This window comes from Phacochoerus africanus, chromosome 6, assembly GCF_016906955.1.
Source record: "Phacochoerus africanus isolate WHEZ1 chromosome 6, ROS_Pafr_v1, whole genome shotgun sequence".
Taxonomy (NCBI): Eukaryota; Metazoa; Chordata; class Mammalia; order Artiodactyla; family Suidae; genus Phacochoerus; species Phacochoerus africanus.
Window position 1 is genome coordinate 120,140,331 of NC_062549.1, and position 13,285 is coordinate 120,153,615.

At 45.9% G+C, this 13,285-nt stretch overlaps 1 protein-coding gene across 1 annotated transcript; it reads left to right on the forward strand.

Moving 5' to 3' along the window:
* Positions 1-10,185: 10,185 nt before the first annotated feature.
* On the forward strand, positions 10,186-11,394 carry LOC125128952 (uncharacterized). The gene is given in 3 exon segments (XM_053743508.1): positions 10,186-10,552; positions 10,555-10,668; positions 10,671-11,394. Coding segments are annotated over 3 exon segments (624 nt in total). The 5' UTR covers positions 10,186-10,284; the 3' UTR covers positions 10,913-11,394.
* Positions 11,395-13,285: the final 1,891 nt, after the last annotated feature.

Genomic DNA, 13,285 nt, shown 5'->3' on the forward strand with positions numbered 1-13,285 from the left:
AAATCGTTTTAAACTACGCTCCTTCTCCAAAGACAGTCAACATCCAGAAGCCACAGATGCCACTGGAAGTCACAACAATAAGCCATTAGGGGCATCTCTAACTCAAGGTTGCCTGAATAGAAAGAAACATTGTGATTTCTAATATCCTTTACCTAAACACAGAAAAATGTGCCACTCAAAGCACAGAGTCTATTTCAAGGTTAAACTAATTTCAAAAAGACCACACAGTACTAAGTTATAAATTGCCTACATAAACAAAACATTGCTTTCCCCAGTTCTCCAGTGAGCAATGGGAGCAGAACATGCAGGAAACCCTCCAGAAACGGCTGTCTCTCTCTCTCTCTCAGTAAGAGGGTGAAAACTTTTCTGCCCAAGCCAGGAGTTGAGACCGAGAGCAGGATTCATGTCCAGGTGTGGGAGGGAGGGTTGAGCTAAGGGGAATCTGTCTTCTTCTTCCCTCCTCTTTCCAATCCACAGACTTGTTGGGGTTGCCTACAACCTGAAATATCAGTAAACATTTCCTCCAACAGCTAATGAAATGCTTCCAGAAACGTGCACATTAGTAGCCCTCTTCCGGATTGGTAAGTGTGGGTTTGGTTGAGGGCTGTGCGTGTGTGTGTGTGTGTGTGTGTGTGTGTGTGTGTGACCATGATGCTTGCAAAACCTGCTTTCAAAAGCAGCCATGATTTATTGGGGGTGGGGGCGGGGGTGGTTGCCCCTTTGTCTCCCCAGGTTTCAGCCCAGAGGACCAGAAGAGGGTCAGAGAGGGGCGTGGGGGAGGCTGGACTCACACTTACCTTTACGCGGTAGATGAGGTGAGGGTGCATTGTGGCGCTTTGTTTGTTTTGTTTTGTTTTCTGTTTCTTTCTACGTGCCCTCCGCGCAGGGGGCGCGGGAGGGTCGCGGCGGGGCGGGGCGGGGCGGAGCGGGGCGGGGCGGAGCGGGGCGGCGGGACGCGGGAGCGGCTCCGCGCGCCTGCGGCGTCCGGCCAGCAGGGGGCCCCGTCGCTCTGCCGAAAGCCGCAAGGCCGGCCGGCTCAGCTCGCGCGGCCCCGGGCCCGGGGAGCGCGGGGGACCCGGAAGGAGGAGGCAGGCGAGGGCCCGACCGAGACCAAACCCGGGGGAGCCACACCCCGAGCGCTCGCCTTCCTGGAGCTGCTTTACACGTGACAGATTCTGGAGGAGTCGAGCGTTTTCGGGACCGGGGTCCGCGCCTCCGCCTGACGCCGGCTCGCGAGCGCCGCGGCGCCTTCGGGCTCTGGCCTCCCGCCCAGGTCGCCTTCCGCCCGGAGCAGCCTTCCTGGCCCGGGTGTGAGGGGCGAGTCGATGTCGCCGGCTGGGCCGCGAGAAGCCCCGAGCGAGCGATGGCGGTGGGGCCGCGGCGAGGGCGGCGACTCCCCCACGGCCTCGGCCCCGCGCCGCCCGTGCCGCCCGCGCCTGTCGCTCCCGGGGCTGCCCAGCGCAGGCCGACTGCGCCCGCAGAGGCAGCGGTTGGTCTCTGGCTGTGCCCGTGTAATCACACCTCTGCTCTGGCTTCCTCCCCTCGATCCGAGAGCCGGGGTGGAGATGGAGTCTGCTCTCCCTTCCTCTCCCCTGCAGGCCCGGGTCCGAGCCAGCGCCGGCGGGCCGCCGCTGCAGAAACCAGAGTGCCTATGTGGCTAAAGCGCTGCCCCCGTCCTGCTCCGGGGCGTCCCCGGAAAGTGAGCCGAGCCCGGGCCCAGGGCGGCTGGCCTTCCTCCGCGACGGCGCCCTGGGCCCGGCGAGCGTAGGCGCTGCCCTGCGCCCGACGGGAGAGTAGCCCCGGGCCCGCCCTCGAGAACTGGCCTCTGCAGGTGTCTTCGGGCCCGTCTCCCAAAGCCGCGAGGGCTCGGGGACCTGCCTTTAGCCCGCCTGGATCTAGGTTGGGAAGATACTCTATCTTTCTGAAGGGTGCTCTCAGATCTACGTTGTTTTGATCTGCAGTAGGAGAGCCGGCCTTGAATTTGTGTAAAGTTACAGCTTGAGACACCCTCTCCCCAAATCCCCTCACGCCCACACGCTGAGCTCCACCGCCGCTCCCACCACTCCCACTCTATTTGCATTTGAAAACCTCTGGAAACACGTACTTTCAGCTTGAACCTACACCCAGACACACACAGGCACACGGACACACACACACACACACACACACACACCCCACGCGGCGGCCAAGGGGAAACCGAGTTGAGTCATAGGATGAATATGAATAAGATTTCCTGGCCTCTCGCTGCTGAGGATAACACTGTCTCAGAACCTAGGATTCCAGCAAGAACGGAGCATTGCAAGGTTTCTAGAACCCTGTTCGTGTCCTTTAGAAACAATTCGATTAATAGTGGTGATCGTAAGAGAAAGATAACTGTATTTTTCAGGGCACTTGCAGGCCATCTGCTGCTTCGTGTTAGGGACAGAACTTAAAAACATTGCCCTGGTTTCAGACCCGCAGGTCAAGTGACACCATCTCTCTTTTCTAGACGCTACTTAAAAGCAACTCTGTCCATAGGTGTTTGATAGACGTTTGAATCAAAATAGTTGAAACTGCCTGGCTCAACAGCGATGTGCATATATATATGTGTGTGTGTATATATATATATATGCACAACATAATCATGTATAATCGTATCAAATATATGATATGTAATTTTGAAAGAGAGGTGGATTTTCTTTCCTTTAAAAATGGCCATTCAAAGATAGCTAGAAGTGTCAGCTGCAGGCTAGCAGTCACTCTTCTGGCAAGTTATGCAATGAACCAACAGCCTAGTCCCAGTACTCTCTTTGCTTAGAACAAGAGTATTAATGAACTGCAGAGACAAAGACCTTAATTTATAGATGTAGTGTCCTTTTGAAATTTAACAACAAGCTTTAAAAATGTAATAAAACAAGGATTGTTCACATTTTTGTAGTTTGGTTGGTTGGTTTTGTGTTTAGATTTGCTTAAAATATGCCATAAGTCATCCCCTGTTCCTATCCCATGTTTTTATTCCAGAGGATCTAGAAAAATCAGTCTACAATAGGGTGAAAAAATCTTGCACGAAAGCCCTGAGTGTTGACACTATCCTTATTTAAGTCTTTGTGTGCATTTCAGAATAGCTCGAAAATAGCTGAATGCATTTCATGTTTTTAACTACTTTAACACATTGTGGAAATAAGACTTCTGGAGTTCTCGTCGTGGCACAGCGGTTAGCAAATCTGACTAGCATCCATGAGGATGAAGGTTCAATCCCTGGCCTTGCTCAGTGGCTTAAGGATCCAGCGTTGCCGTGAGCTGTGGTGTAGGTTGCAGACGAAGCTCGGATCTGGCATTGCTGTGGCTGTGCTGTAGGTGGTCAGCTACAGCTCCGACTAGACCCCTAGCCTGGGACCCTCCATATGCTGTGGGTGTGGCCCTAAAAAGACAAAATAAAATAAAATAAGAAAGAAGACTTCTAAGATTTGACTGAGTACAAGTCTTGTTGATTGCTAATCTGGCATTAAAATTAATGATATTTTACTAATGATACCCCATTGTTCAATAAGATATTATTTAAATCATAGAGAAATACCACTGCAGGATTCTTTACAACTTCCACAATATAAAAAAGTCTTCCCAAGAGTCTTCCAAAATCATTTTCATAAACCTTCTCCACTTTCTACCACTGCGGAAAAGTTCATTTAATGTAATTTCTATTCTGTCGACAATAAATTTATTTTATCTTGGCAAGGTGCCTTGTTTGGAAAAGTTGATTGTAGAAAAGGAAGATGGGATGAGAGGAGCAGGGACATTGAAATAACGCTTCCTTTCATAGTCAAGAAAAACTGTGTGCTTGTCCCCATCGTATCAGCAGTAGGAAGCCTCTGAAAGGGTTTGATTTGAATGCACTTCATTCAGTCTACCAAGAGGACACTGTCATCAAGTAGTAAATTGCCCAGGGTTATTTCTTCATTAGTGAGAAATCATAATTCCAGTTCTCTTGCATTTGTTATCAACATGTGCTGGATCCTGTGGGAAAAGGATAAGGAAAAGTGAAGAAACTACATTAAGTTCATCAAGGTACCTCCTGTGTGGATAATGTGCTCCACCCAGCAAAATCTCAGAAGGAAAACTTAAATCCTCTATCTTTATATCTCATTTCATGTTGTTCTCAATTTATTATATATTTCTAGACAGTTTAAACTATGATGGAAGCAAACAAAGTTAAAGTGCACTCTACTTAAATATTGGGGAAGAATGAGTAACATGACTACCATAAATTTCCTGAAGACTTGGCCAAATTCTGCCTGCACTTTCAGCCTAACCTGCAGGGGGCAATAGCTTGACACGAATAACAACAAAGGCTGCTGAGCTATTAGACTTGGATTTCTGACTATGACCCTGGAATGTTGTGTGGGTTGGAAAGAGTGCTTAATTAATGTATATTGAAACAAAAGATCAGGTAAATTGTTTGATTTGTCTTCAAGCTATATTTTTAGACTAATCTAATTCATAACAGTTAGGTTTTTTTTTTCCCTTAAAGAGATTACCAAAGTTTCAGAAGACATATTCAGCAATCTCAAGAATTATCCTAAATTGTATCCTAATTGTTTACTATGAATATTTGTAATTTGTGTTCTCAAAAAAGGCAGTGGAATCAAAATAAATACAGATTTTGTTGTTCAAGTACATAGCACGTTTAGAGAAAATGTGGACCATTTGGACATCGATAATAAAATAATGGCACATATTTAGATAATAAGCTCTCTATATTCCTTTTTTATTTAAAAATACAAATGGATAAGAGACAGTCACCCTATTGTTTGCAATATATTTTCTTTTAATTTAAAAAACATTAATTTTGAAAACCAGTTTATAGTTAAATATCATGATCAGCAATTAGTAAGTGATCTCTTTTATTGCCATAGTTTTTTCTTTATTACAGATAGAATTGAATTTACTGGCTATTGATAATCTACAATCTCCCTCCCCTTCTGCTCCCCCCTCCCCCGTATCTCCACTCCCTCCTCTTCCCTATACCTCCCCCTGTCAGCTGATCAGGAAAGACTGGAAACAGACCAAAAGGAGTTTTGGCCAGAGGGAATAATTGTAGAATTAAAAAAGAAAACTCTCCCCATCTCCTCACTGCAATCACACTTAACGTTCATTATGTCAATTTTCAATGATGCAAAATGTCTTGCCCAAGAGGCATTCTGATTTCAGGAAGTCAAAAGGGTACCTGGCATTAAACAACCTCCAGTCAATCCTGGTGGAATTAACTGGGCTGAGTTTCTATATACTGCACATGCTATGGATCTACTTTGATCACAGTAAGGGGAAAAAAAATGATAGTTTTTTTTTTTTTTTTTAAGAATTGCTGCACAGGAGTGTTCTGTTTCTTTTACATGGCAGAATTGAATCTTGATAAAAACCTTTTAAAACATCTTTTTTCCCCCCACTGTGGTAAAGATATAGTATCTATTTTTGTATTTCTTTAGGGAAAGAAGATGAGGTTGCTTATCCTGGGAAAGAAAATTTTATTCTCCAACACCCCCCCCCCATTCTACTAAACCGTTTTAGTCGACATATGTTTGTTATCAGAGAGAGGTGCTGTGAACACACAGCCATTTTCTTAGCAGCTTTTTGACTGTATGTTACCATAGTCCCACAAGGCATTGGTCCTTTCCCATTGGGAAGTCATGAATAAGAGACTCTGAAGCTTGCACGTCAGATCTTCCTCAATTAATCCACCATTAGCATGTTTGGGATCCACTACTGGATGGTTAACAGCAGCTTTTGTAACTGTACGCCGACCATACCCAATTATGCTCTGCTAAAAATGAACTCTTTGCAGACCAACCCTCTCGGGTTGTCAGTGTTTTCCGTTTTCCTATTTTAACGTTTGTGTATAGTGGCAGGCGACAGATGGTGTAGATCAGATCGATTTGATTGCATTAGATGATTTTTTTTTTTTCCCTTCCCCACTCCTTTCTGGAGGCTCGCATCAGCTGAAGGCTATCGCCTGGGACTCCTCGGAAGCGTGAGCAAGCCGCCACCACGCGAAGGCACGGGGGCACAGCCAGCGCAAGGCACCGAGGTCCCTTCCCAGGGCTTGTTAACGCTGTAATCCAGCACTCCGAAGCAAGCAGCTCCCACTGCCCAGAGCCTACCTCACTGCTCATCAGATGACTCTCTGGCTTCTACACACAGTTGGAGTTCCGCTTGAAACCTGGATTTAGAGGGTAAGCACTTCAATCGAGATGGATTTGTGACAGTTACTTTGCTATACCGCAAGACAAATCTCAGCAAACGTAAAGGATGCAGGATGTGTGGAACAGGGAGACTATGTTTACATCGATAAACGTGTTTCTTTTTGTCTGAGAAGGAGGATATTATTCAGTAAGGATTTGTATAGTGTTTTTCCATTGATTATAAGAGTCGACTACCACCCTCCTCCCGAATTTTTCCCTCTCCTCGGTGTTTCCCCCTTTCTACTTGAGAGGGAAGGAGAGAGGGAGAGGGAGGGAGGCGAGGGGGAGGGGGGAGAGAGAGAGAAGCATTTCTGCTTTAGCTTAATTGGCTTATTTCCTCAAACCGATTGCTTTGTCGCGTTTCTTTATGTATATTTGGTTGCAAATTACCAAGCGTTTGACTGGGATGGGTGTTGGAGTGTGGGGGACAGGGTGGGAAAGTAGTGGGGACTGGCAGGCAGACGCGGTGGCCTTGAGAGATCAAAAGGTGCTGAAAGCCCTTGCCCGCAAAACACACCTCTAGTTATTGGGGAGCTAGAGAAATGTAGATTCTAATAAACATGGCTTGCAGGAGTCGATGAACAAAGGTACTTAATGCGGACCTAAGCCTCCGTTGATATTGCTCCGCTGGCAGTATCTAAATATTCAAAAGCAAAGTGTAAGTTGATCAACAAATGCCCTGATGGTATTGGGCTTTTTTCCCTTTTCTGTTTTTGTGTGGAGGGTGGAGAAGGGGGGAGGGTGGATGGGTGGGGGAAATCCGACAGCTTAAGGAGGTTTGAATTGAATATGCACCCAGCGGCAGTGGTCTCGTAGGAAATGGTGTTCTCGTAAGTCAGGCTGCCCCGCTGAAGCACGAGAGAGCTTTGGTTAGAGCTCAGAGAGTCAGTTCTGCTGCGAGTGCTGTCGGCAATCGGCCCGGGATGAGCTGTCCACTTGTCCAGGTGCTGAAGCTGGTAGAACATTTGGGTAGGTAGGGAAAGGGCTGACACTGGCTACTTGGATAAAAAGAAAGCATATTGACTGCGTTGTTCTAGTTTCCTAAAGCCTGTGAGTCAGTGTGTGTGTGTGTGTGTGTGTGTGTGTGTGTGTGTGTGTTTTATTTCAATTGTAAGGAAACAAAACTAAAGGAGATTACTCGGAAAGCATTGAAAAGCTGTGTGAGCATTTATGCTGTGATTCTAATATGCCACTTATTGTTGTGTGTGTATGCATGTATATGTATATATGTAGGCGTGTATGTTTGTGTGCTTGTGTGTGAGGTGTATATATGCCTTGATAATCCTTTTTAATACAAAAGGAATATTCTTTTTACTAAATCAAAATCTGTCTGCATAACGTCTTTCTTATTTTCCTTTTAATGTCAGTTGATTTTCAGTGGAAGAGTTCAGGAACAAATGTACACTTTGCTCATAGACTATTGCATTACTTTCCCTAAGGGCTTTTGTTTCTAGGAGTTCAGGCTGAAGAGAACCTGTCAGCTTTCTGTGTGACTGTGTGTGTGTGTGTGTGTGTGTGTGTGTGTGTGTTTGGTTGTAGCACCCCCAGAGAAAAGCTTCACTTTATAGCTATGTTAGGTAATGGCAGAAAATAGTGCTTATTAATTTGTCTAATTGGCATCTGTCTTTTTGTGAAAGGTGTACTTAAAAGTCATCTGAAAATACTGTAAAATAGGCTATTAATTGAGCAATGCTGCTTTTCATTTGAGTTATTTTAGGCATCAGACATTATATATTAAACAGCTGTCCATAAAGCCTAGAATTCCTGTTGATTTTTCTATTTGTAAGTAACATGTCAGGAAAATGATGAGTTGGTGTGTCTGGAGAAGTAATATATTGAAAAAATAATAATAATAAGAGAAAGCACAACCTAAGTGCTTTAAATTGCAACCAGGTCAGTTAGAGATGAGTTGTGGTAGTGGGAGAGATCCTGTTATATAATTACCCCTTGATGAAGAGCTATTTGCACTTACATAATTTGAGGAATCATAATGTCTATTGCATGTTTCCATATCTCCTCCCTATTCCACTCACATGGATGTGCTTCCATGTATTGGAAAGTAAAGGGGAAAGCAAATTGAGAACTTTCTAATGGAGCCACAACATGTCTTGGTTAGTGACGTTGCACTTGTTCATTTTATTTAGTGAACAATAAACCCCTATTATCAGAATATTCACTGCAGGGTCTTAAGACAAAGCTTTTCCAGTAAGAGCCATATTGATCATCAAAGGATCGCAGAGGTTCTCCCTCTGAAAGCCAAAATTACAGTCACTGTGAAAATGAGTTGTTATTGTTTTTTTTTTTCTAAAAATATTTTTATGATGATAGACTTCAAAGGTTTTTCTGTAGAGGTGTTCACAACAACTGCACAGCAATGCATTTATACTGTATATTTAAAAGGTAGGCTATGGAATGACACATCGTGGAACTACAAAACGATGCCTAAATCATAGGAACTCTACCAGCTTGTCAACTCAGCGAGTTCTGATACTATGGAAAATGAGTTTAATTATTTTGTGCTTTGAAGTTTTTCTTTTCTTTAAAAATCATTATGTCGCATAGCTCTAAGGCCTTCAAAGGAGAGATGCCCATTTTTGTAGATCTATAAGTATTTGATTTCAAGTAGTAAATTGAATGAGTGTTTATTTTCTGTGATCTCGGGCTTGAGAAAAATGCATTTCCAAAACACACTGCTGAAAATTTCACCCATGCATGACCCTATCTTTATCTGAACCTCACTTCTTCTTAAAGCCGTCTAGGCAAATACATTTGTAATGTTTGTGTGCTTAACTATGCATGTCTCTTACAGGGCTCTCTCGCTGCCATGACACTCAATCAAAACACCTAGAGTGAGCTGGCTGAGACCAGAGGGGGTACCAAGCAGAGCAAGGACAGAGGAAGGCACTAGGAGAGCGCCAGGTAAACTAAAGGTTACTTGTCACGCCCACCCTATGCCCAAAGAGCCTCCCCACATCCTCCTTCTTCACTGGGAAAAGAGCACTTTTCTTCAGTGTTAACTGCTTGGTTTTGTGATTTGTCTTTCAGAATTGGAAAGAGAGCAGCCATTTGGATTTGGGCAGGAAGCAGCCGAGCACAGCTTTGGATCCTTCTTTAGGGAAATCGAGTTATGGATTTATGGTCCCGGTCAAGCTCAGCCCAACCCCAGGCAGGGGCGGGCTCAGCAGCAAGAGTTCTGGTGGCGGCGGCGGCAGTAGCAGCGGCAGCGGTAGCAGCGGCAGCAGCAGCTTGGTCCTCTGACTCTCTTCGGTGACGGGTATTCTTGGGTGGATAATACGGATTACGTTGTTATTGCTTAAGAATACGCGTAGTCGAGGAGAGTACCAGCGGCAGGCGGGCCGTGGCCGCCCCTCCCAGCCCACCAGCTGGCCTCTAAACGCCTGCGGTTGCCAAGGTAGCACTTTTTTGATCTTTTCCTTTCCTCGGTGTTTTCGCTCTGGGTCGCGTGTTATGTGATTACAAGACAAATCCCACCAGAAAGGCTCTGTGCGCCGCGCCTCTGGTGACCCAGGCTGTAGAATGGGTGCGCGCAGGAGGGCGGGGGTCGAGGCGGAAGGGAGGGCCAGGAAAAAGGTCGGGGGGGGGGGGGTCTGTTCCGCGAAGCCTGAGGGGAGTTTCGGCATCCCGGGCCTTCTGCTCTCCTCTCCCCGGTGGGGTCCAGCCGCGGGGAGAGCCGCAGACCCGGCGCGTCCCTCAAGTTGGGGATGATGGAGAGGCCTGGAGCTGTTAGGCAGCGGCGCGAGGGAGAGCAGGCGCTGGGTAGAGGGTCGCTGGGGGCTGCCTCCGCAGAAAGGGCGTGTCCGTGGGCGAAGGTGCCCCCGCGAGCTGCGGAGGCTTGTGACTTTGCGAATCCCGGGCCGGGGCGGTGCCGGAGCCCCACCCCCGGCGGTGCCACTCCGCAGCCAGAAGTGGCGGCCCGGGCTGGGGCGCGGGCGGGCGACAGGGGCCTGGGTCCTCCCCTCCCCCCGAACTTCTAGATTGGAAGTGTGGCCGGTCTCTCAGGAGCCCCTATTTTCTTCTCGGATTCTCCGCGAAGGGGTGGAGAATCAGGATGGGACTCGGATTGGTTGCCTTGTGGCACAGAACTGGAACCTTCCTGAAAGTGGTTGGGGCAGGCAGTGACAGTTCAATCGTCCAATTTCTTTGGGACACCTCTTCAGCGCTGTCTTCCCTGCCTCTGCCCCTAAGACCAGTCGCAGACATCTCCAAACCCGAGGCCCGTTCCCCTGCTGAGGTCTGCTGCGATGGGACGAGAGGAAGAGCGAGGCTTTCTCTCCTTCTGCTTCCAGGTTTTGGTTGGTTGTTTCAAATATTAATGGACAGAAAACCTAACGGATCTGTCTAGGAGAGGAGGGGTCCTAGCGAAGAGCAGGCAACAACACACTGGCCCGCTCCACCACACCCGGTCACTCCTGGGGACAACCGGATGTGGCAGGATGGAGATGCCCAAGATGGTGTTGGAAAAGATTTGCCATCGTGGAAGGCGCGGGCCAAGGAGGCTCCAGCTCCCAGCTCTTGGCGGACTTAAGACCACGCAGCTCTGCAACTCCTCTTTCCCTCCAGGGAGGCGCCAGGGCCCGCCCGATGGCGACCCTTCAAAGGTGGAAGGAGAAACAGCGATGGACCAGAACCGACCAAGCACCTCGAAGGTTCCACGAGGCCCGGCAAGAACTTCCTAGGACGCCAAGACCTAAGTTTCCTCCCTGCGTGGTGGCCGTTGATTGTGCAGGAACTGCGAAGACTCAATTCCGGAGAAGTCGAAGCTGCAGGAGGGGGGCGGAGATGAGAATCCGGCGACAGTTTCCTTCGCAGCTCTCCCAAACCAGCTCTAAACTAAGTGACGCCCCAGACACCTCTTCCCTTCGGAGGACCGGCCTTTCCCAGACGCGACGTGCTTGTTCCCCGCTGGGTTCTTGCCCACGAGAGCAGATCTGAGCCCTGGAGACGTTGGGAGCAGAGTGTCTCAAAGGAAGCAGGCTCGATTTCACACTTTCCCGTCTAGAGTCTGGCTTTTCTTTCAATGCTTTGGATTCCCAGTGAAGGGTACACACCTCCCCTGTCCCTGTTGTACTACACCAGGTCTGATCCCACCATTACTTCCAGGGTATCTGCGCTCACAGTTTTTGTGCTCAGGGAAGGTGGTTGTTTGCAAAGAAAATGAGTGGGGGCTCTTCTCAGAAGCTCCCAGGGCTGGCAAGCCCATTTTAAGAATGAGTCTAAATAAAAAAGAAAACACAGATACTATCTTTGCACTTGGCATTCTATCCCTAGTAAGAGAATTGGTAACTAAGGTTCTTTCCTTCATTGTTCCATGAATTACCCACTTTCTCTAGGGATCCACCAGTTGGTGATTAAGGGCTTTTAAACATTGTGCTTGTTATGTATTAGCAAAATGCAACATATCTGCTAGTGTCCTTGTTTCATTAGGAAAGTAGAGAGCAGCTACCTATTCTAGTAACTGGGTGGTCTTTGGAAAGTTGGCCTCATGCTGCTTGGCGAAATAAGTGTATGAGATTTGAAAGGCAGAAAGGAAGCTGAGAAGCTAGTGACAGTTTGCAAGAAATGAACGGTGTAATACTCTGGCATGTGTTGAAGCAAAGACGAAGAACTTTAGAAAAATAAGGTATTTGATTCAGTTCTTTGCCACTGGTACTTTAGCTTATGGTAGCAATTTCTTCATAAATGGATAATCATTTTTAGGGTAGACTAATCTAAATGATAGTAGTGAAATCTAGAGGAAACTGTACTCATCTCATGGTCAACAAAGTGTTTTATTTTCTTGGTTCAAGGGGTTTAAATACATATTATTTTCTTTCATTTGCAGCATTATTTCTTATAAAAGTTTCCATTAGGTGTCAGTCTGACTGAGCTGGTATCTAGTTAAATTTAGAAAGAAAACAAAAAAACAAAAAAAAAACAAAACAAGTTTTACCATACTTGGCCTTTTTAGACAAGGGGGGAGGAAAATCTCCAAAACTTTCTTAAATTGAAATTGCTGTAGCTAATTGCTATTGTTATAAGGCAGCTTTTTTTATTCCCTCAGAAAACAGAATTTTAAATTACATCACCACTAGCCAGTTATCACTTTTGTCCTGTTAGTGTCCATAAACAAGATTAAAGTACAAACAGGTTGTGTGTTTTTCATGCTGGCTCTAAGTAATTCAAAGTACTCACAATAGTGGAATTGTTTTTTAATTGATGTCCAAATACTTAGAAGGGTATGAATCCTTTTTTTAAAATTTGGTTTGCTTTACAAAGGTGATAGAATTTCCACCTGAGAAAAGCATGTGGATATGGCTTAGACTGTTTATTTGACAGTTATCCTTAGGGCACGATGGAAGGGAGGGAGGAAACTTATGAAAATTGCTTCTATCTATTATTTTTCCCTTAGTTAAGTCTGCCTAAGTACTCAAATTTTTATGAACACAATTTATGGCTTTTGGTAGAAGATTTTAGTTTTTTTCATTGAAATTTATATGTCTGTGAACATTCAGATACATACTGTGATATTCATTAATAGGTAAGACATATCAACTTGGTTGATTTACTACTGAGTCTCAGGTAAGGAGCATGATAGAAACTGCTTTTTATAGAGGTTTCTGATTTTTCGTTTGTGAATCACATTCTGATATTTTTGCTTCCATAGAATGCAGGGGATGGTGGTATTCAGGGTTAAAGATCCAGTGAGGGTTCAGATAACCTCTATGTGAATACAAAAAGGATAGGTATATTATACAGACAATTCTGATCAAGTACATTTTAAAGTAAATAATCAGATCCTGGAGCCAGGCTCTCTCCCCAGGTCCACTGCTAGCCCTAGAACGATGTGGTTCTGATGTCACAGCAGTGCCGATCTAGAACCAGAACCAGAACTGTCAGTGAAGGTCCAGGCAAAGGAAGAGAAATGATGAGGTAGCATTTTGATGGATGGAAAATTCCATGTCATATTATCATTTTTAATTATATTTGACATAAGTACCAGTAAATTTTCACATCTAAAATATACTTTTTTTTTTTTTGTCCAGGTGAGGTGTAGATGATGGGTATATTGG